General features: G+C 41.7%; 1 protein-coding gene across 6 annotated transcripts in view; it reads right to left on the bottom strand.

Annotated features, from left to right (window-relative positions):
• LOC111581406 (vinculin-like) overlaps positions 1 to 23711 on the bottom strand; it is a 28552-nt gene extending 4841 nt beyond the window's left edge. The window contains exons 1-20 of one of the 6 annotated variants that reach the window (XM_055018804.1): positions 23257 to 23711; positions 15340 to 15410; positions 13612 to 13762; positions 12860 to 12968; positions 11106 to 11228; positions 9333 to 9493; positions 7281 to 7371; positions 7027 to 7174; positions 6772 to 6925; positions 5694 to 5869; positions 5512 to 5610; positions 4501 to 4691; positions 4083 to 4109; positions 3540 to 3739; positions 3035 to 3163; positions 2763 to 2912; positions 2549 to 2657; positions 2146 to 2448; positions 1921 to 2045; positions 920 to 1105 (exon numbers count right to left, since the gene is read on the bottom strand). In XM_055018804.1, the coding sequence (XP_054874779.1) occupies positions 920 to 1105; positions 1921 to 2045; positions 2146 to 2448; positions 2549 to 2657; positions 2763 to 2912; positions 3035 to 3163; positions 3540 to 3739; positions 4083 to 4109; positions 4501 to 4691; positions 5512 to 5610; positions 5694 to 5869; positions 6772 to 6925; positions 7027 to 7174; positions 7281 to 7371; positions 9333 to 9493; positions 11106 to 11228; positions 12860 to 12968; positions 13612 to 13762; positions 15340 to 15410; positions 23257 to 23424 (2871 nt within the window). In that variant the 5' untranslated portion in view covers positions 23425 to 23711. The remainder of the gene's footprint in view (positions 1 to 919; positions 1106 to 1920; positions 2046 to 2145; positions 2449 to 2548; positions 2658 to 2762; positions 2913 to 3034; positions 3164 to 3539; positions 3740 to 4082; positions 4110 to 4500; positions 4692 to 5511; positions 5611 to 5693; positions 5870 to 6771; positions 6926 to 7026; positions 7175 to 7280; positions 7372 to 9332; positions 9494 to 11105; positions 11229 to 12859; positions 12969 to 13611; positions 13763 to 15339; positions 15411 to 23256) is intronic. The other 5 variants (XM_023289553.3, XM_055018803.1, XM_023289556.3 and 2 more) reach the window with 5 other exon arrangements.
• Between the last annotated feature and the right edge of the window lie 465 nt (positions 23712 to 24176).

Genomic DNA, 24176 nt, shown 5'->3' with positions numbered 1-24176 from the left:
GGAAGAACAGAGGACAGGAGATTTACAGGAGGGAGGAAGAGCAAACACAAGCACGGTGAGGGAGCAGGGACAGAGTAGGTGAAACTGCACAAACAGACGGTTTCAGTGGGGGAAAAAAAGAGGAAAGAGGTGCCGGTTTGGGAAGGCAGCAGGAGGATGATGCACCTTACTCTGAGGCAGTGGCTCAGTTGACACTTTATGAAGTATCTGCATAAACAAACAGTGGTTGCCATCCCTCTAGTAGTGTATTTAGGAGTCTAGAAGGTTGCTGGGAAACTAAGTGTTACCCATGGTACAAGATATTTGGTGCCTGGTTTCCAAAGGCAACTCTAATGCATACAGAGCTGTGGAAAAACTGTTAGGAGTGCTATTGAGGGGAAATGAGCGCTACAAAGATAGCAAGAGGGCATTATTCCTCGATAATCGATGGTTATTTACGCAGAATAACTGCTTCCGTTTACATTTCTGCCACACAAAAACACTTGGATGCACACATACAGAACACTGACACCAACAGGGACAAGACGAAACACAAATATTACTCTGATATACATGTGAGGCTGGATTGTCTCTCCACCGATGACTCTTATTTTTATATTTACTCTGTGCATGTAAGTGGGCACAAGTAAGCCAATAACAACCTTACATGCCCACACCTTGAACAGATGACAGTTTCCAGTTTCCCACTGAAATTGGAATCGAGCCACTGATCTCCACATTTCAGGAAATTCAGATATTCACAGAATTCAAAAAAGCACTTTAACAATAAACCCAACAGAGAATAACCTGTGATCATAACAGTACAACAGCAAAACATGAACAGTCATCAGATATGACTAACTAGATGGCTTGTACCAAAAACTGTGTGTAAATATGGTGTGTAAAAATGGATGTTTTCTGTGTGTTTGTGTGAACTGACCTTGCTGGACCACTTGCGTGCCTCATCGTGCAGCTGCCTGGCTGCCACCATCATGGGCTCGCTGAGCACCTCTCCAGCCTTCTGCTCCGGGAACTCCTCATCCTTTTCCTCTGGAGGAGGAGGCCGAGGCGGAGGCACCTCGCCCTCTGGCAAAGGAGGCTTAGGTGGCGCTTGTTCATCACTAACCTGCAAAATACACATAGAAACATATCCAGCATGTTATCTGTAGATATGGAGTTTAGAAATAAAAGGAGTGTGAGGGAAAGATAGCTCAGACACAGTATTGTCTGTAATGCCGTTCCGTCCCGAAATTGACGGATTTACTGTAGATCTGGCTGCTTAAATTCAAATGTTTTCGATTACCACCTTTGCTTACGTTGTAATAAAAAGCTTGGAAATGTGGCTGTAAATCATGTTATCTTCTGTAAAGGGGATACGATATAAAATACTTAGAATGGAGTAAGCAACAATCACAGTTAAACTTTGCAAAAAAAGCATCCGTGGTTGTAGTATTTTTAGATGACTCAAAAACCACCCTCATCATTACTCTGTGTGGCTGAGATTTGACTGACAGTTATAGCAGTATAAGCCGACAACCCAACAAGCGTCATCTGATTTTGATTCAAATGTTGGCAAATTCAGATTTTTGTACTTGAATATGTGACATAACCTTTTCCCACGAGTTTCTCCCACTATAAATGGGCGGGATAAAATTACAACTAAAGAAACAGCAACCGAAACAGTTCTAAATGCGTCAGAAAACAGCTCGTTCATGTAAGAAACAGGCACTCATACTAAGAATAGGGCCTTTAAAGGCAAAAACAAATCTGTGGTATAAGGGGTTTGTTAATATTTCACTCATACTTTCAAACAGTCTTTCAAAGAAATGAATTACTCAGCTTCACATTTTAAATTTATTGCCCCTTGATTTTGGGGTGGAAAACGGACATTTAAAGGTTGATTGTTTATATTAGGGAATATGTGTGTTTGAATTTGCTTACGTGGAGCTGGTCCAGGTCAGGCGGTGGAGGAGGGAAGTCAGGCTCTTGAGGTTGGAAGGCTTCTCTAACTTTTCCGACTGCAGCCAAGATCCTCAGACATGAGTCCAAATAAGCTTTCTGCAGAGCTGTGGAGGAGATTGTGAATCATGAAGAGAGTTCACAAGCTAAATTAAATGAACCCGTGTCATTTTTTTTTCATGCATCGTGCGCATGTTCGACCTGTACCTTTATCTTGTATGTTCCCAGCCACGGCCTTGGCATCCATCACCATGGGTGAGATGGTGTGTGAGAGGATGTCTGAGGCGTGTTTCACAGTGTCTCTGAACCGCGGATCTTCAGAGTTCTCGACTTCCCTTTTAGCCACCAACAGGACCCGATTAGCTCGTCTGGCTATGCTTGTTGCCCCGGCAACAAGCATTTGGGGCTGAACATTTGCCATGGCAACTCGGCACTTGTCTATGTCTTTCTTTATAGCCTCCTCAGAAGCGTCTAACAGAGATTTGGTGTCGATGGCCTCATCCACCAGACCTTGGGTCACAAACACAAATGTTAACCCTTTCAGTCATATCGCTATTTGTTGCAGAATGACAGAACACTGCCACTACTTTGAAATGTGAGTAATGTTCACCAGTGAGTCTCTCCACGTTGTCAATCCACTGGTTCTTCATGGTGTCAAAGTGCTCATATGCTGCTTTGTTACCAGGATTCTTCAGCAAGATCCGAGCAGCAGAGGTCACCTGAACGATAACAGAGGTGTCACACTTAGACTGTGTATGACAACCGCATGTTTTATCCACGTCTGTAGTTATGCAAATCAGGGACAGTGAAACAAACAGAAGCACCTGTGGCGTGAGCTCTCTGGCATGTTTCACAGCAGCATGTATCCCCTCTACTGTACTCTTATTGGCTGTTCCCACAGCAGCAGCCTTCTCAGCGGTCGCCCCCAGCCGACCGGCGTGGGTCTCAAAGTTCCCTGCACGCTCTTCGAAAACCTTTGGCAAACATTAGTATTCACACAGACAGTCACAGTATAGACATTCTTCCCATATTCTGCAACAAAACATCTGCACGGTGGTTCTGTGGATGAATTATCATGTTTTTGCACATTACAGACCTCCTGTCTGTTGGGGGCATCAGGAGGGGCAGTTGCAGCCACGGCCAGCAGTTTAATGGGAGTGGTGGTGTCACTAAAAACATCAGATACTTCCTGGGTCATCACCTCCTGCATGTGCTGTCTCAGGTCCTGGTTAAAGCAGAGTGTTGCATCAGTCCACTAGGTGGAGCTCTGCACCAACACTTTCAATAATAACTAACAGGCCTGCATCATATACTGTGTGTGTGTGTGTGTGTGCGTGTGCGTGTGTGTGTGTATATATATATATATATATATATATATATATATATATATATATATATATATATATATATGCTCCAGACTCCGTGTTTTTTCATAGCTGATCAAAAGGAGAGATTCTAGACATCTTGTGCATCCTTTTACTCACAATTCTGACCTGACATATTTTGTTTCTATAAGTTTCTAATAAGCAGTGGAGGTCGAGCTTGAGCATCATTCTATGTCATTCTATAAATTTGTGCCTGTGTTTGCGAAACATTGATACCTTCAGTGAGTCCTGCAGTTGTGCAGCTGTAGCTCGTGCATGAGGAGCTTCAGCCTCACCCCTGCCGGCCATGTCTGCCAACGATGTCATTAGACCCTCCGTTCGGTCGCAGCGCCCAACCATATCCTGTCGATATGGGCCTAACAGGCCTCCTGCCAGCCGCCTTCCTTCCCCAACCATTCCTCTGATTGCTGCCTGACCTGTGGAGCGACACAAGTCATTATCACACCTAATAGGGCTACTGGATGCCTTCGTGCTCAATAAAAACCCAGACACAACAATTACAATACCATATTAAGCAATGGAAGTCTCCAAATTGCAACACACTGTTTTTGTATTTGTTGGTAACATGGACTAATAATGAAGTACTAGGAACGGAAAGGGTGAGATTGTGGTTTATGCATCTTCTCTTGCAAATTAGAAAAGAGGATGCTGTATTCTGTGCTATGTGCTGACATCATGAAGTTTCTAGGAAGTCATTATGTTATTAATATCTTTAGCATTTGGTTATATCTTGTAAGAAAGCCTATAAAGTGCAGGTACCTGTGTTCCACTGTAGCATCTCACACTCTGCTCCCATTAGGAAGCATGGGAGAAAATAGGAAACAATCAAATTACACATAGGAAGGCAGCATAACAAAGCATACAAACAATGCAATGCCCCCTGGAAGACTAAATAAATCAGTTAGTCATTCAGTGAGTCAGGCATGAGTTACATCTCTGTGGGCATTAACGGAAATGGCACAGTCATTTCTGTGCCACATTCAGCACCGTTTCCTGCCTGAGACACCTCACGTCTTTCACATCCTTGCTAATTGCAAAGGCTCCCAGCTGCTGCCTTGACCGTTTTAAACACCGTCCATCATCCACGTAGACTCACAAAAGGAGCGGAAGGTCAGAGTGCTCATTTTTGAGCCAAACAAACTACATCATCCCTTCCTGGAGCCGTCGTCCAACTTACCCACTCCTCTGTCGTCCACTCCAGGGTTGCTCACCCAGCGGAGGGCCTGCTCCATCTTGCCCTCCAAGGTGACGGCGGGCTTCGCTGGTCTCATGTTAGCCACGGCCCGGTTGGTTTTAGACTGCAGGGTCAGCAGTGCTGCTCCAATCTGCTTTGCCAATGCACGGGCCTCCGGAGTATCACCTTTACCCCTGAGGGAGACACAAAGAGAGGGATGGCTTGAGGGGGAAACAAAAAGGCACAAAAACCAGACTTCAAACTCATCAGATTCTTAAAGACTCAATACATCTCCATTAGATAGAACCTTAAAGGGAAATACCACTATCAAAGACTGTTTTCATGTGAGGTAGAAATAAAGATAAAAAAGAATGAAGTAATGTCTTCTACTGGGAGCATATTTTTTATAGACATAAATGTACAAGTTCTGATCCAAGATAATAATTCGAGGCTTTTCTGAGCACAGAAATGTCATTATCAGTTTCTCTGTTCTGAATAAAATGAATTAGACTTGATAAATGTAACTTTTTTTTGGCCTTGTACAGTCGTTTTTTATTAGATCTCACAGGGATGACATACTGATCTACTGAGCCACATATTGTAAAAGCACTATCTGTTTGAGATTAGAAATTGCTTGATAATTCCCTCCTGTGTACAAGCACATTCACATTTTTCTCCTTTTAAGGTTCAGATCCATCGCTGTTCTGTAGATGTGAACAACAGCTGGATCATTTGGTTTAAATTTACGTCTGTTTTCTGTTCAGGGTTAATAAATGCTGCTTAAGTGCATTCAAGAAAATATATTCCCAACAGTGACTCAGCTTGCTGTCATCCATAGAACTATATTTAGAGGACAAAAATATTGCTTCAGAAATTCATTACAAATAATAAAGTCTGTTGTTAAGTTAAGTGGTATTTTCCTTTAAACTCTACCCAGTTATATTCCTCAACCGGTTCCCGACCCTCCACATGAACACCACGACGCCATTACACCACATTCAAACAGACAGAAACCTTATTGTAGGACTGATGCCCAAAGTTTGGAGGCAACAACATATTTTCCATGCAGGTAAAATGTGCCATGTATTCGTAGCATGAGGTTGCAGTCTGAGCCTAGAAAAAGAGGGTTTAACAGTTACATCAAGCATTCACAGTACATCCTTCATCATGTATGTGTCAGAGGAAGGAAAGCGTACTGTCTGCGGAGCTCCATCAGCCTGGCGGTGAGTCCTGCAATCTCACTTATGGAGCGCAGGATGTCATCCCTCTCTTTGGGGTCTTCACATAGATCGGCAATGCGTTTGGCCTCTGCTAGTAGCGCTCTGATGTTCTCCTCCCCTTCAGGACCACCATTAGGGTCAGCCAGCCAGGCCTAAAAATGCACATATAATGTATGGGATTACTGACATCTAATATGATAAGAAAAATACATCTGCACAAAAGCACAAGAGAGCTTTAAAAACGAGTTAAAAACCTGCTAACTTTAAGCATTTAGCTGTTGCTCTGATCCAGACTGATTAGCTTGCAACTTCAACAAAGAAACACGAAATCGATCAAGCAGCTGCAGCTGATCAAGAACGCTGCTGCCAGAGTCCTAACTAACACCAGGAAACTGGACCATATTATACCGGTCCTCAAATCACGACACTGGCTTCCTGTTAGTCAAAGAATAGACTTCAAAATCTTACTCCTGGTCTGCACTGAATGGTTTTCAACCAAAATACATCCTGGACTTATCAGCTCCATATGAAGCATCCAGAGCCCTCAGGTCATCAGGTACAGGTTTACTGTGTGTTCCCAGAACCAGAACCAAAAACACTGAAGCAGCATTCAGCTAATATGCTCCTCACCTGTGGAACAAACTTCCTGAACACCTGAGGTCTGCTTAAACTGTCGGTTCTTTAAAAATCATGCCTGAAAACCATGTTGTTTACTGCAGTTTCTCTTAGATGCTAAATCTATTTTCTGGTCTTTTAATTCACTTTCATGATCTTAATGTCTACTTTAATGTTTTATTTCTATGATTTTAATGCATGTCTACCTTTAAACCATTTTTCTGAATGTATTTCTTTGCCATTGTAAAGCACCTTAAATTGCCTTGTGTATGAAATGTGCTATACAAGTAAACTTGTCTTACTTTAAATTAACTGAAAATAATCATAAAAAAACAATTTTCTTGTAAAAGAATTATATCAAGGGAGACACAATTGGAAAGACCTTTGCCCGGACAGAAGGCATCAGTCACTGGATTAGTCTGATGTTGTTCTATCTGACCTGTGCAGCATCCAGCCTCCTGGCGATGGCCTGCTTGGCATTGATTAGAGCCTCCAGTCTGCGGGCAGCACTGTCCACTTTGCCAAATAACAAGTCTAAGCCCTGTGAGCACTGGCCTGCTCGCTGCACACAGCCTGGGGTCGGGCCCTGGCCTCTGTCAGACACAACAAACACTCAGCTGAAGCAATTACTTCCCTCAGACACAGTAAAGGTGGAGAACAGCTTTAGTCACACTGTCTTGCACAAGCACACTACCTGACTCGCAGATCTGCGATCTGGTCGGTCATTTGGCCCAGAGCCCTGGTGGTTGCCAGTATGTCTTTCCTCTCCCTCCCAGCACACAACTCTCCCACCTTACCAGCTTCATCCATTATCACACGCAGCGCCACCTCACCAGGGTCTCCTTAGACGGACAAAACACCTCAGCGTGAGATTGAGAAAAAGCATAAACTGCTGACTGGATGTTACAGCTGAAGGCACAACGAAATAGAAAACAAAAAAATAAATACCTGGTTGTCCATGAGGGTCTTTGAGCCAGCTTTTAGCTTGTGCCATCTTTGACTCAATCAAAGCCAGAGATCTCTTCAAAGCCTCCATATCCTGAGGTGAAGAGAAAAGACAGCTTTGCCTTAGCTTTGTCGAAACAACAGCAGAAATGAAATGAGTGGATATTGCTTTACATTGTTTTATGAATGAAGAGTTGCCGGTGTTGACTTTAGTAGTTTGTAATAACTGGTTACTGTTTTACCATTAATCAGCTAGAATAACTAAACCTTGTATTTGTTGGGGACTACGATTGATACACCTTCGATGTGTAAGTTAGAATTTATGGCTTTAGGATGGTGTAAATATGAAACTGACTCAAAATGTGTGTGCATTTTAATAAGGGACCAGGCCATCAATAGTGTGACTTACTGATTTTTGGATGACAGTGGAGCCCTGTGGCACAGAAAAATAAGCTATTTGTGGCTTCGACGCTTGTTATTATCCTTTGCTGTTCTGATCTTTTCATTAGATTTATGAGAAAAGTAATAAATATGGCATGCCTTCTCTTTTAGAATGAAGGATACAAGAACTTATTTGTGTAGTTGATAACAATATCATACTGATTTACTAACATTTATAGCTATAAACTTTGTAAAATTTACATTATGTTACTTGGCCTCTTGCTGACAAGAATGCTTTGGAAGCAAAACTATCTCTTACTTAGATGAACTGAACCTGGCAACCCAAAAGTGATGTATAATAATGTAAATTATTAATTTACCATGAATAATGTAATTTGTAACAACACAAGTCTTCATATTGTATTGTAAAGTGGGGCCCACAGTTTTTTAGAAGACTTGCCATTAACCCAGTAATAAATTGATATTTTATTAAAAATAATGACTAATTCTAAAGTGGAAAATGAGAGATTTACTGGAGTTTAACCACCTCACATCTAAAAGGTCATGAACTCTTTCACTGTTTCCTACCAGATGGAGGAGGAAAAAAAAAAGACAGAAGCTTTTTTCCAGCTCAGAGGAGAATGAACCGCTTAAGTGGAACCGTTCAATACAGCCCATCTATTATGGATGCGTCTGGACACCAACCAGCTTATTTCTATAATTCATGACCCGAGAGGATGACAGTCATCGTGTGCCAGTGGTTTCCCTCACACACTGACAGTAAGTGCTTATCACAGCTCGTACACAGAGTATGCAGTATTTCCACAGCAAACACACGGACACACACACAGACAGACAGATCATTGTCTGAGGAAGCTGTGTGCAGAAAAACATGCAGGGTTACAGGTTAGACTAGTGAAACAGATCTAAACTTTATCATAAATGAGCTCATTGCAGAGTCTCTAACTGATGCCCAAAAACATCTTCCCATTAGAGTACACTCTGCCAAAAAAAACCAAAAACAAATGAATCTTATTGTGCTACTGGCAGCTCTATTATACAGTAAAAGTGAGCAACACAAGGAAAAAAGTAACCTTAATGGAAGACAGACTGAATTTCTGAAGCAGCTTTTGTAAAAAATAAGTAATTTAGCTGAAAAAGCTGTCATCTGTTTCAAGCCATTTGACTCAAATGGACATCCAGAGACAAACAGATGCACATAAAACGATATAGTGATGAAGTATGTGTTCTGTACATCATTACATCAGCTAACAGTCATTGGACTAGAACACATGACACACTTGCTGTTAAATACCAGCATGACAGAAATACTGTACATATATAAGCATGAGGACGTGTTTCCTTCTCTCTCACACACATACACACTTGCATGCTGGAAACTGCAGAGGGGGAGAGAAACAGGCTTACCTTCTACAGGGAGGAAAAGAATGGAGGAGGAAGGTAAAGAAAGAAAAGAAAAAAGAAAAACCAGGAGTTATACTATCGAGCAAAAAGAAAAGTGGAGACAGAAAGTAAAGAGTGAATTTGCTTCTAGAGATGCAGCTCAGTGTTGATAGAGTTTGTGGCTACGTGTGTCCAAACAGGCACTCCAAAGCAAACATGATTATCTGATTTAGGTATGAAGAGAATCTTCATGAGCAGAATGAGCCGTACCTTATTGGCCCAGGCGTCTTCATCCCACGTGGTGAGCTGTAAGACTCTTATGATCTCGTTGATTTCAGCGCTCATCTTTTCAAAGGTAAACTTTCGGTTCCTCTCTGCCTCCTCAACACCGGCACCTCGAGTGCTCTTGGTAGCGACAAAAATCTTTATAGCTGGGGACAGAAATGTGAGTATTTATTACTACGGTCAGGAAAAAAGACACTTTTTATTTGAAAATTCCTCACAAAAGACATTTGGGCCCACGATCATAAAGAAATTTGCTTAAATCTATTGTTTTTAAAGCTGAAAGCAGAAAAAGCTTTTGTTAAGAATAACCTAAAAAAACACTGGCACACTTTTGGAGTTGTGATTCAAGCCACTCCGTGATTGCAGGTTCAAAATTCCCTCTGCTTTTATGTCTGTTTTTGGTCTCCACCAGCTCCTGAAGTAAACATTTGGCTCTGCAGCTGCTAAATGTTTCACCAGTTTGTCTCTACTTTGTATGACTGGGTCAATACACAACTGAGGGACTTTTGAAGTCCATGGGATATATCTTGGATACATTTTTATTAAAAACCAAAAAACTTTTTTTTTTTATGTTCATTACGATCATGTCTTTACAAATTCCATAATTATTTATTATGGAAACAATCACTTATTAATAAAAAATGACTGGATATCTCTAAAATGTCCACCAAAAAAAGGTCCAAATTTAATAACAACCACCTTCAAATTAGCTAAAAAAATAATAAAATGAGCTTATTCAAAACTAGTTTTGATTGTGTTCTTTTTATTAAGTTGAGATAATCATGACAGATATTTCTTTTTTGGCAATACATCAAATTTTATATGGAAAAAAACAAATTGTATCTGTGTCCGAGAAATCACTTTCACTTAAGTTACCCATCACTAAAACACCTCTCAAGTTAATTCCAGATCACATGACCTGCTCCATATGATGTCATTTCCTCCTGAAGAAAAGACTGGCAAGACTCCAAGGCTTTCTGAGTTATTCAATCTAAAGTAGTGTGTGAGTCAAGTGTGGATTTATCACATGTCAACAGGTTTACTACAATATCTTTAGAAATAACTTTCAATTTCAATTTTACTCAATTGTATATATAATATTTTAGAAGAATCTTTCTGTAAAAATGCCACGTGGCGCTTGGTTATCGGCATTCATGTTGATTTTAGGCTTGAAAACAGCAAAAATGTCAACTATGATACCTGTCGACTGTCACAAAATGTCCTGCAGTTATATATTGTCCCGACTGCTGTTTGATGTTGGGCAGGTAGCATACAGTGAATTAACTTGGGCTTTTTCACTGAAAACAGTAATCTGCTGGGGCTCTATATGCTAGAAGGTCACTAAGAATGAACCAAAAAAGTAAAGTTGGTGCTGTAAAACCAAAATAATGAGCTGGAATAAGCTAAAATGAGTGAGATGATAATTAGCCCATCAGTGCAATCATCAGTATGCTTGATGCTTTTTAGGTGTAACAATCCAACAATGCAATAAAAGCATTTATCACTGCTTCCTTGAGATGCGAAACGGTTCGCACTGCTACAAACTTTTTGACACACTCAAGGTGCATAACTGAATGTACATTTTGCAAAAGCTCTTACAGTCTTTCTCTCCTTTGTGGGTGCATAGAGCTGCTAGTGGGCGATGTACAGTAAGTGTGTGTCACATCCTCAGCTCCTAATTACTGTAATTATCAGCGTTGCTATAACAACCGCTGGATGCCCAGTGACCTGCTCTGTCACACAGTCACACATACACACCTGAGATAAGAACCGGCAGCAGCTCTTTGATGGTGTTCATGGAGCTGAGGAGCATCTGTCTGTGTTCTTGGTGCGTAAGCTCCTGCTGCCTCTCCTCAATCATCTTTGACATTTTGGTCATACCTGAGGAGAGCAAAGGAAAATGGGATGAATTTACTGTCCTGTTACCAAAGTCGCAACAATCAGCAGGTAGAATGTAGAAAATGTTTTTTTTTTCTGGCCCATTTGTACGTCCGCTGGGACAATCGGAGTCCGATGGCATCCTCCAGTGTATTCACTATCTGAGTAATTCCAACACATTCAAACATCGTTACTTCATGAACGACTGATCGCGAAATGACGGCATCGGTCAAGTGTGAGAAAACCTTGGCATTCGATTTCCTCCAGCTCATTATGTGCCACATTGCACTGACAACACAACTGACCTGCTGCCTGTGATGATAAATAGCCTGTTTATGGTTCTCCTGCCAGTGAAAAGATTCTGATTGTTCATCACAGCATCTTAGTGTCAGAGGAGCAGTCAGTGTTTAATTTAGTTTTTAATCATGATGAATGCAACTTGGATCCAAAGAATCATCTAAAAACAAAGGTTGATTGGACAGTTTGCTACTTTATGAAGCTCTTCATAAATCCAGTCAAGACAACATTAGTTATGTATACATTTTCCTGAGTTTAGGATAACTATATTCTTTAAAATACTGCTATTATAACTAAGACAATATAAGACTTTTTTTGTTATTATCAGTGAATTCTCTGAACTTCAAGCAGTTTCTGGGCATTTTTTGCTCCCGTCACGTATTTACTCACATTGTGCTCATTTTTCAGTGCAGTATGAAGTTTTGCACCTCTAAATGAGATAACTCAAAAATGTCTTTTGTGCAGATACAGCACATACAATACATAATAATAATATTTCTTTTAAAAACTGAAGTTGAATTTCTTGATTTATTGTACAAAAATTGAAAAAACCTAGGGTCAACCTGTATACCATCTTTCCTGATTTCATGATGCATTCAACAACCATCAGAAATCTGATAAATTTTTTTTTTTTTTTTTTTAACTGTTTTTGGCTCTGAGAAATGGCTTCATTTTGGTTATTTTTCAAATGACAACCTGCCTTTTAAACTCACCTGTGGGATTTGCGTTGACAAAGGTAGTTTTCTGATTGTTGCATTAATTGGTCGTCAGAAAATTGTGAAATATGTTCATTAAAATGTCAAGACTTCAAATTGTTGGTTCTTGACACCAGCAGTGTAAAGAACATTCTATTCACTATCAAACAAACTTAAGAAACAGGAGAAATCTTTGATATTTTTACTTAAAAAAATACTGTAACAATTAATTGCTTATTTAAGTAACTACTAATTGTTGATTAACAATGAAAAACTGACTAATTGTTGTAAAGCAAAACACTGTGCCTCTGTTTAAACACGGACGCTGCAGGCTGTGTTTGTGCTCTAGATGTCTGTATTTATTTTGTAGCCATTTATTGCTAACTTGATTTGGTGGCAGTAAAACACAACCTTTTATTTTGTTATGTGAAGGCCTGTGCAACAGTCCCCACCTCTCTGGACATATCAACTATTGATAATTATAGATACAAATGCCCATAATTAAATGTTCTTTGCTGATTAAAATAAGTAAAAAGGCATGTGTTCTGATAGATTTTGAACGTGGGCTCTCTTCTCTGATTACTACTATTAGTCAAACTGTGAAACTTCACCCCTAAAGTGACATTTTAAGCTCCTGCTGACCTGGTCCGAGGTTCTTGGTGTAAGTGATGAGGTCCTCCATGGTTTCCACCACTTCAGCTACTGACAGATACTCGAGGATTCCTTTACACACACGAATTATCTTACGCACCTGGGACACAACACAATAAACACACACAATACACAACACACAATAATAAGCAGATGAGATCACATTTGCTGGCATTAAAGTAAAACATAACTGCGACTACAGGCAGACTTTATAGTTCGAACAACTAAATCATTGAGAGCTTTTTTTAAACTTCAGTGAAGTTGTGTTGTTTGTGTGGTGTTGTTTTGTGGGTGTGTGTGTGTGTGTGTGTGTGTTTGTGTGTGTGTGTGTGTGTGTGTGTGTGTGTGTACAGTCTTGTGATGTACATCTTGTGACTGTAAGAAGTTGCTGTTTCAAAAATGAGGCTACTGATGAGACACGGTAAGCATAATCACGTGCCCAATGTGATTCCACTTATGGAGCTGCCATCGAGCATTCACACAAGAGTGCACACACACACACACGGAGTCAACAACACACACACAAACACACACCCTGAGTTATGACAGAGGGAAGTCATTTGATCTCAGTGATTAGATCTGGCTGCATTTGAGACTCCATTACAGCTCGAAGCTGAGTTCCTCCTTCCTCTGTACAGCTATATAAAGCTTTCTTTCCCCGAAAGATACCACACCTCTGAAGTAAGAGTGATTATAAGGACACACACATGGGCATAAGGAGGCAAACAAACACAGAACCACACCTCGGCCTCATCGAAGGTGAGGAGCAGGTCGGACGTTCCAGACAGTATCCCTCTGGATCCATCGATCAGGTAATCTCGTGCAGGAACAGAGTATGGATCTGCCTTCAGCATCTGAGCCGCCTGGACGAGCTTAGAACACGAGTTCTCCACCCTGAAAACACACAGCCGGCTTAGGACACAACACCTAACACATACATGGACCAACAACAGCAATCAATCACCCTCGTCCAACATACAGCTGAGATGTGAGGGCTGCAAGGCGTCAGACAAATCTGCTTTTGTTGAAAACGGGAATCGCGTTGTACAATCTGGCCACTTAATTTATAAGTTCTGAACTTGAAAGGATGTCTCCTCCATCTAAAAAGCTGAATTTGGGAGAGTCCATCCATCCATCATCTTTACACCGGTCAGTCCTCATTAGGGTCGTGGGGTGCTGGAGTTTTGATGGACGGACGGAGGAATGACTTGAATATTCGGTTTGGTCCGTGAGGTCAGAGGCGGTGAGCTAACGGAGGAAAGAGCCGAATTTTCGGCTCGGTTCGTAACGCCCGACGGGGGGTGGGGGTGGAGGTAGGAGGGGGCGAATATTCGGATCTCAAAATTAATATCCGCATACCACCATGGGGATCGAATATTCGGGTCCAGCCCTAGCAACAGGTTAAATTTTCATGGAGAAAAGTAAGCAATTAAATTTTTGTCAAACTTTTCAGAGAATAACTGAAAACATACTTTGTTGTGGTATATCGTCATATATATCGTTATCGTGATATATAATAATCCATATCGTGATATATGATTTTTTCCATATCGTCCAGCACTACTATCTATCTATAGGAGAGTCTTGAAATGAAATCTAAAATTTACAGTTTGTGTGCCTTTAAATTCTGCAATCTCTACAATCCTAAATTCTATGCGTCATTCTTGCACAGAATTTGTCGATTCCTTGGAGATCAGTGATTAGCTTGGCCTGTAGAAGGTGATAGATTTAAAGAGCATTCAAATAAATCCAAGCCCCTCCTCTTCATGACCCCCATTGGTCAGGGTATCAATGGCTGCTGGTTCATCTATATTTAGGCAGGTTCACATTCCCACATGCCCCCTCCTAAGCCCCGTGAGTGAGATTTATGGTGTAGTGCCCCATGTATGTGTGAGCGAGCACTGAGAGAGTGGTATGTGAATCTGCCTGAGGACTGGACCCTTTTTGACAAATTGGAAAAACTAATTGCAAATTGACAAACAGGTGATGAAAGAGAAAGAAATGATGGGAGAGAGAGAGAGAGACCAAATTGGAAACAGATGGTGTTAACGTAAATGCTCATTAAATGCAATAACGTACACACAAACACAACACATGCAGGCAAGCAAACAGCCTAATGTCAGAACCGCTGAGTAGCAGCTCTCAGCCAGCACCCAGAGTTCATGTCAGCTCTTTGGATGCAAGCTGGAAAACAACAAACAGCCTCTCAGCGGTCTGGATGCTGGAGCTGGACAGTCACCCGGGCTCGGCCTCAGAAGCGGCTCTTTGTTGCAGCTTTGGAGTGCAGCCATGTTTCCTAACATTAAATCGCCTGGAATCCTCATTTTAACAAGTTCTCTGTCTGCTGAGATAAAGCGGCCCGTTTCCATAATTTTGTCACTTCCATGAGCGAGAAGCAGACAGGAGGAGGCGCACAAAGAGGCGGCGGCGACGCTCTTTCTTCCAAAGCATGCCCAGTGCTTCAGACTTACTTAATGAACGCAGGAGGCATGTCTCTCTTCATCAACTGGTCCTCTGTGGTTTGAACTGTTTCCTTCCCCACCTGCAACACACACACACATGGACCATGGGTTCTATTATCATTAGCTGCAGCAAGACAAGCAAATAGTATTCCAGTGAGCACTATTAATAGTCTAAAGGGTGAATGGGTGTGCATTAATTCACACCTATTTCAACCACGCATGCATGCCATATCTTTGGTTTGGGGGAGAGCAGCTCGGGCTCAGGTTGATTCCGCTGCCTGTTGTCCAACATGAGGGCTGTGCTGCTGACTTCATCAGTTCACACAGTGCGACTGTGCAGGAGTGTAATCATTTTACGCTTTAAATCAGGCACAAATGAGATTCAGGATGAGGTAAAGGTAGTTTTTTTTACAGAACAAATAGAGCTTGGCAGTCATAATTGTGAGTATTGATTTTTTAAATCAGAGTTACCTGACTTTTTCCCTCCATTTTTTTTTGCCCAGCAGTGTAACTCAAGCTAAAAACTAATATTTTCTTGCCCTCCAATGTATTTTAATGCTCTAAGAACACTGTGTCATACACAGTATTTATGTGCTGAATCCCTTTAGGTGATTTGAATATGAAAAGCAACTTTTCTGCTTCTTCATAATGACTGTGCTGGCCGTTGTAAATCTTCCAGTTGCTATAAAATGAAACTATGGGGAAACAAATGCTAACTTGTCACATATGCAATGTAATTTAAAAATGGATTTTGCTGGACAATAGAAGTCAAAATATGGACATTGTGATATGTTATATGTTAGTTGAAATCTTGACACTACCTGCTTTGACTTCCCAACCAGAAAATTGACTTTTTTGTCCAATGCAGTAGGATATTTTTGAAACCACTGAGACTTTATCAGCTACACACTTACAAAATGACAGCGTAAGATACAATTGTACTGTTTTTCATTATTGCAACAAGATGTTTTACTAGAAACACTAAAACATTTTTATCTCTTAAGACCAGAAACTGCATAAATTAAACACAAACAGGTGTAAAAGAGCACAAAATCATGCAAACACATACATACTGGTACACAGCGGGGTGACACAGCTGGCTGAAAACCCAAGCAGCTCAGAAACATCGGCTCTCGCACACAAAACATATCCTACAACACACACAAGCATGCAGCCACCCACACACAGACACACACACAGTAGAGATGCAATTACAGTGAGATGATGACATCAGTCTCCTGCTGCTGCATCAGTGAAATTTGGTTAATAGACTTTCTGGCTCCAGAGACTCAGGAAACAGCCATCACACAGAACACATCTCAAATCCTGCCAGTCAATTCCACACATGGTGATGACAATTTTTGCATTTACAGACATTTAAACCTGCTATAGGTTTTTTCTTATTCTGGTCGCACAGCCAAATTTCTGTCAGTGTTGTGTAACATTACATCAATAGTTAATATCATCAGTAGTTGTGAATTATAAACCACAAGAACAAGAACTCTAGATTTCATCTGGGTTTTCATTTTCACGTTAAAAATGCACGAAACACAACATAACTGTCACTTTGAAGGGATCAAGGTTTCAAGTATGAGCTTGAACTAAACACTAGAGAACCTTTAAACTGTGGATTTACATCTAATTGCAACAAGACATGCTCCCCGACAGTTAAAAAAAGACAACATGACAAGACGAGAAGCTTTCACGCCCTGATAACATGTATCTCATGGCTCCAAATAGTATTTGAACAGTTAAACTATCTATAACTGTCTAGGAGGTTCAAAAGAAAGACATTTAGGGGCAACTTGATAGCCGACTGGTTGGGGAGTGTACCATTTGGGCAATTTAAATTGTGGTTCCTGACCTTTACTGCAAGTCATTGCTCTGCTCTCCCAACATTTAATGTCAATCTGCACTGTCACTATTAAATAAGGGCACAGAATTCTCAAAAAGTAATCTTTAAAAGAGAGAGAGAGACACATTTAGCACAATTTAAAGCTAAATGTTTCAGAAAAAAATAAGAAATATTGGGCAAAAATTGAGAATCTATCTATCTATCTATCTATCTATCTATCTATCTATCTATCTATCTATCTATCTATCTATCTATCTATACACACACACACACACACACACACACACACACACACACACACACACACACACACACACACACATATATATATAAATAAACACACACACAGAGTCCTATATTGCAGTATGTGGACAAGTTCTGATAGTTCAGTTTCATTGTAAATGTGATGAACTATACCCCTAGTTACTATGTTTTGGGGTACCTGTCTGAAAATAGGGGTGCTTTTATACATCTACTGCGCATTATCTTGGAACTCGGTAGCTAAAATAAACTGTAAAAATGAAGAAAACAGAAAAGCTCAGACATTGTCTGTTTGCACAAAGAAGACTGCTCTCTTTGTCAGCTCAGCAGAAAGTTTCCATCTTCCACTATTGACTGTTGTCAAAAGGTGCAAAAATCATAGACCAGGAAGGTGCATGGGGAGGCTTGTAAAGGCCAGCAGCAAATTAGAAAGTATAGGAATAAAGGATCACCATTAATTACCAGATACAATAGGATCAAGCACTATGGGAACATAGGGAGCAGAAACTATTCATGAGACAGATTGAATAAAAGTGAATAAAACATAAAGAGATGTGTCTTATTTTTGTATGAGCCCAACCAGACTACACTGAGGATAGAGCAAAGCAAAGAGGTGGGAACGTCAAAGTGTAGGACTGTATACCTAATCATAAAGTCTGAATACAACAATTTGGAAAGCAGGTGTCAAAAATCTTTCATTCAGCAGGATAATGACCTTAAACGCACCAGCTGCCTCTAGAAAAAAGTGGAATTGTGGAATATTTTCCCTGAGAAGTGAGCAATCTTTCCTAAAAATAAATGCTTGACATCTTGTTGTCTAATGCAACGTGTTAGAAAGTGAAACTAAAATACATTTTAAGCTTCCAAAAGCATTTTAGGGCCACTGTATACTTCGGCAACCTGTCATATTCATGTGTCCAATTTGTAAACTTTACTCCTGTGCAGGTATAAATCTGTACAATCTAACTGGTCAATGCTTTATTTCTCTCACTGTGAGACGCTCATGAACAATGTAGAGTGATACAGTTAAAACAGCTGAATCATTCAGTGTGTCTTTCGGTATTTCCTTGTTTTCAAAAATGCTGGAAGATTTCCAACTCTAAAGTATGAGGAATGCAGCTCAACAAGTACAGTGTTCCCTGAAATAACCGTGCAAACAAACAAGTCACATCAGGTGACTGATCAAAGAGCTGCAGATGCTCCACAGTTTCCTGTAAGCAGCAACACTCGGTATTGATTATTCAGTACATTATTAATGTGCAGTTAAGTGGTTTGCTGGACACACTTGGCAGTGTGGTGGGACTGTGGCTGCAAACGCTGAAAAGGTGTGACGGCTCCAGCTGGAAACAGACAGCTGTCAATCACAGCTGACACGATACACTTGGTCTCATCTGACACTCACAGGCATCAGTTCTGCTGAAGGTACAGCTTTCAGACTCTGCAGATAATGCTAATTATTTCATTTGAGAATGTTTTGGTGGCCTAGTGTTTGCAGACAATGACCATATAATGACAATGAATTGAAGTGAACTCTTTATTGCTAGATGCTTCAATTTGTGCACCAGATCATTGGCAGATTTACCTGCTAATTGATGCTGGGAAGGCAATTTTTTACTGTCAGTCCTTTTCCAAATAAAAGCAACAGCCACTGCTGGAAACAAGTATTGAAACATGAAAGACTAAACTAAAATATTAACGCTGCGATACAAGAGACCAATACAAATAGCTGAAAGATGCTAAAACACCCTAGAAAGCTGAGCAGAACTACAGACCCCACTTCATACTACGCACAGTCATTTTGTCTGTTACTCATGCAAAATTATTGTTTACTGCAGCTTTAATCTTCTAAATCCCAAAACCCAGTGGATTTAAAAGGCATGTTAAACGTAAACACAGAAAGAATCATCGAATTTTCAACTAAATGACTGTCCTTGAGTTAATCACGTGGTTAAATTTAAAATTGTGATATTTCCTCAAAATGATTTTATTCCACGTTTCATATAAAAATTGCCCAAAAGTAAACAATTTGCTCAACCCCTTTACTGGAAAAGACAAAAAAAATCTGTATTGCTTGGCCCAACCATGAAGTCATCAGTGACTCAGCTGCAACCAACAGTTACACGACAAAAATTCTGAGTTTTTGGCAGAACCTGACTGAACCGCAGGGTGTGTTTGCACAGAGCAGACATAAGATAAGCAGAGAAAAGTGAAGTAAAATATCCACAGTGTGTAGATTTGCTAATTTTTTCCAGTATTGGGAACAATTTGAAAAAAATGTTATGTTGATTTCACGTTTTTTGTGCAATAATTAAGAAGGGAAATTGAGCTTTCACTTTTTCTGTTGCTGTGATTTATGGAATTTAACTGTGATATACTGCACAGAGTGTTCTCTCTACTTCTAGCCACGGCTGTGCTGTTTCCATAGAGATGCGGGACATTATATTGCAGTGAAAAATGAGCCCCAAGTGAACGAAAATGTGAGAGGAACAACAAACGCCCAGAAACTGCGTGGGGTTCAGAGAGTGCAAGATGTAAATATTTTTCAGCTAATTACACAGTCAATGTAGAAACTAACCATTTCTGCAATTACAAGTTAAAACAAACGTTATAATTTTGCCATAAAATGATATAAGCCAGAAGCAGATTTTGGCAGACTGAGAAGCAGAGGGGATGTGTGGACACACAGTCGATTCATCTTGCTTCTGCCAAACAACAAGAAGAGATGGCTCATATTTACATGGAGGAGCAGACTGAGGACAGTTGGTGTGTGTCTATAGGGGGGTGGAAGTGGGAGGGTGGGCCACGAGGCTTGGCAGGGTCTGGTCTGAAGACACCAGAGACACTTTCCCCTCCCTCTCAGGGAGTGCAACCGAAAGTGTCTTCTTCTCTTCCTCCCTCCATCCCTGCTCTTCGACTCGTTCTGCATCAAGCTGTTTGACAGTTTCAGTCGGCAGTCTCCCTCTCCCTCTCTTTCTGCTCTGCTCCGTCAGTGTGTGGTTACTTCACTCAACGCTAAATCTATTTATTCCTTCCTTCCCCTCCCCCAGACATACTCAGGATCTATGTTGACTCCTTCAGAGGCAGATACTTCACAAGCACCACTGAGGCGGCTCTGTCATCAGCGCAACTTCAGCAAAGCTCACACTTTTCACCAAAATACACCAGTGGCAGCATCTTCCCCATCGTCAGTCGAATCTGCATCAACCCACGCAAAGACCTCTGACAGAATGAGACTGACACCATCTTGCATATGTGTGTGTCTAAGTGTCTCAGTGACCTAGATTTTAAGTGCCCCCCACAGCCAGCCCACCCTGGACGGGGTTAACTGTGTAACTGTATCAGTGTGCAGCGGGACTCTTGGGGTGATGGTGGCATGTTGCTGTATACTGTGTTATATCTTAGCTCAAACTGCAGAAGAGGAGAAATGAATCAGCTTTCTAAAATAAAGCATATCTGCTCAGAAGTGTTGGAGTTTTGAGTGTCCAGCTGAGATTATCTACCCAGCAACCAAACTACCAACGCTCATTTTACAAGCACCTTCTTGTGCTCCCTTTCAACGACTTATTGTCACCCACTTCTTAACTCTCACTCTTGTATCAGCGAACTCAGCATCACCTCTTCGGTTGGTATTCAGAGTGTCTGAAAGCACAGTGAGCTTCAAAGTTACACCCTCTAAATCCATTACACAAGAGCTGAGAAGAGATAAAGGCCTTCTGATGTTATATTGCATCCAACTTTTCCTCTTTTGTACCCTCTTCTTATTAACTACCCTCCATCCAAACAACATTTCCTGTCCGACACCTTCTTGTTGCACTGTGTGCTCGGCCCTGATCGCTAACTGTACCCTCGCATCCCCATCATCTGAAACCCAGCGACTGTGCCCGAGGCTGCTATTAGCCTCCTTCTGCTCACAGTCTGGATGGATCAACTGAATGGATCAACAAGGACAAGTGGAGAAAGAGAGGGATGGTGGAAACATGTGCCTGCCAGCGATGGGACATCAGGGACTCAATCTGGCCCGATGGTATCGCACAAAAGAGGATTTTTTTCATTATTAGACGCCACCGTGTTCGAGTTCAAACTGAGGAGCCCTTTTCATTATCAGTTAATGAGATATTTATCAGAATGATCTTGTGTGTCCTTGTATAGGCAGGAGCAGCAGCATTGCGTGAGAACCATTAAGAAAGCAATAACCAAAGCAACAAAAGACGTCTTATTCACTCTTAAATTATTTTGCAGTTTGTCCAATCTGCTGCAAATCACACCACAACACTTTGAGTGGACAGATGCTACTCAGAGTAAGTTAAATGCTAAGTTTGTGTGTTTGGATAAGCTATTCCTTTAACATTATCAATAAAAAAATGAAGTAAATGTGCAGTTTATACTTCAAGGTTTTGCACAAAGGTTGGATTTTTTGGCTTAAAGGGTGACAGACTGCAGGAAAATCACAAAATAACAACTTTCCCAATATTTTGCTTAAGCCAAATACATTTGTCAATGTCAAAATCTTTCCGAGGCGCCCCTGCAGATGCTTAGAAATGTCACAGAGCCCGTTCCAGAGATTAAATCGTGTCTGGATCCCTGTGTAATATTAAAATAACAATTCAAAACTTTCCCTCAACGAGTCACTCCTGGTGACACCAAAAACATTGTTTTTGCCCTGAAGTGCACCAATAAGGAGACGTGATTCAGCAGCACAGTACAATAAGGTCAGAGCAAATAACTGCAAAGGTCACCAGCAGAGAAGCACACCAAGCCCACCACATTCTGACGTATTCGTTTTGGCACAAATGAACATGAGACCAGCTTTTTTTTCTCTCTCTCTCCCTGCCAGATTGATGGCGTGAGCGATTTAGTGCTTCCTCCTGTCTGCTGCTGATTTCTCCTGAGTGACTGAAGCCCGGTCGCCCCTACATCAATAACAACGACCCGGATCATCATTAATGATGTGGCCCGTATTGATTTTTCCAGACAGTGCATACAGAGGAGACATCAGGGTCTGCCTGAAGCTCGGCTCTGTCTATATACACCACCCAATTAGACCCAAAAAGACAGAGGAGGTGAAAATGAAAAGTGAGGAGGTCCAGCAAATTGGGAAAAGAAAGAACAAGAGGATCAGAGGGAGAAGTTGGAGTCTGATAAATGACCAGAGACTGTATCTATTCTCTGTGGAGGTTATAATCACCAATAGCTGAGTGTCTCTAATAAGGTGCAAAGTCTGCAATAATCTAATTTAAGTCTGATAAAGCTGAGACGACAGAGACCCACAGTATGCAACTCTTCCAGCGGGACAAGTGACATTTCTCGTTTTACTGGGAGATACACGGGGGCGACACTCATCCTGTTAATTCAATCAGCGCTCGTTTCTTCCGCCCTACAAACTTCATTGAGCTCGGCTGCCATCTGATTACCAATGTGGCCAAAGTTTGGACATGTAGTGTCGCTGTGTTGTGCGCGCAAAGACGCACCGCTGGAGCCCGTTAAACACGCATGAGCGTCAGCTGGGTTTATAGCACTTTTATGTCGTCTTAATGCCGAGTAAAGAGCAAGCTGGGGTTTCCATGCCATATATCAGGGTGAGAGAAAAAAAAACGACCAGCTCCAGTGCAGGACAGTTTGATGAGCTTGTATTCTAATGATTTATGACACTCATTAAACAAACGTTGCAGCCTGCTGTCACTGCACCAGTCAGCCTCCAGAAACGTCGCTTTCTGCAGGTTGGAAGTTTGGATGATAAATGTCACTGGATGCAGCCACTTCGACACCAGGCTTCCAGTGAATTGACGCCCTGCTTCAAACTCGGGACTCACCCGCACAAGGTTGCTGACTGCCGCCTGCACCGCCGCCACCGGCACCGTCAGATCCGGGATGGCTTTACCGTCCACCTCCCCCTCCTCGTGCATGATGACCAGGTGGGAGATCTGCTGGGCCACCGGCTCCAGGATACTCTCGATGGTCTTGGTGTGAAACACCGGCATCGTGGACGACTTTTACCGCAGCCTTGACAGAAGAAAAAAGGCGGCTGGTCGCTCCAGCACTGATGATCTCCCTCCTTCTCTACCTTCCCCCCTTCTCCTCCCTCACCGGCACCGACAGGAAGGACGAGTTGTCAGCGCAGCCCCTGAGAAGAAAAAGCCCCCCTCTTCCTCCCGGTGTCTCCTCTGCTCGGCACCCCGGTAAAGGCTGGACTCAGACGGTCGGTGTCCTCCGGTGGGAGCGACCCAAATCGTGACAGAAGGAATCGCCGCCCTCCGTCCAATCACAGCGAAGGAATACGGCTGCCGTGCGTGTCGGTGTCGGTGCGCACTGACGCTTCCCCTGCAAATGAGAGCTCTTCCCAAATTACGTCATGCATGCCAGTGGCCCCAAAAAGGAAAGTGTTGGGGTAACTTAATGGGAAGAGAGTGATTCCTGAGACGTGGGAGAAGGAGGTGCAACATCTACAACAAGGAAAGGTTGTAAACATATTGTGCTGCGCTCCCTGCAGCCTCCTAAAGGTCAGAATCCCATCTGTGAAACTGTAGAAAGACCTGCACCGCTGCATGCAATGTGCAAGAAGACTGTGGAGGTGGTAGTGGTGGTGTTTTTTTATTTTTATTTTTATGAAGCTGCAAACTTACATCTGACATATGATCTATGTTCATTAAAAGGTGGGTCAGGAGTTCATGTCTCCAGGCCTCAGTGTCCAGATCTAAATAAAGACCAAGGATTCAACTTGCTGCTGGCTGGA

Source organism: Amphiprion ocellaris, chromosome 16, assembly GCF_022539595.1.
Source record: "Amphiprion ocellaris isolate individual 3 ecotype Okinawa chromosome 16, ASM2253959v1, whole genome shotgun sequence".
In the NCBI taxonomy this organism is placed as follows: Eukaryota; Metazoa; Chordata; class Actinopteri; family Pomacentridae; genus Amphiprion; species Amphiprion ocellaris.
The sequence above is the reverse complement of the archived record's forward strand: the minus strand, read 5'-3'. Positions and strand labels throughout refer to the sequence as shown.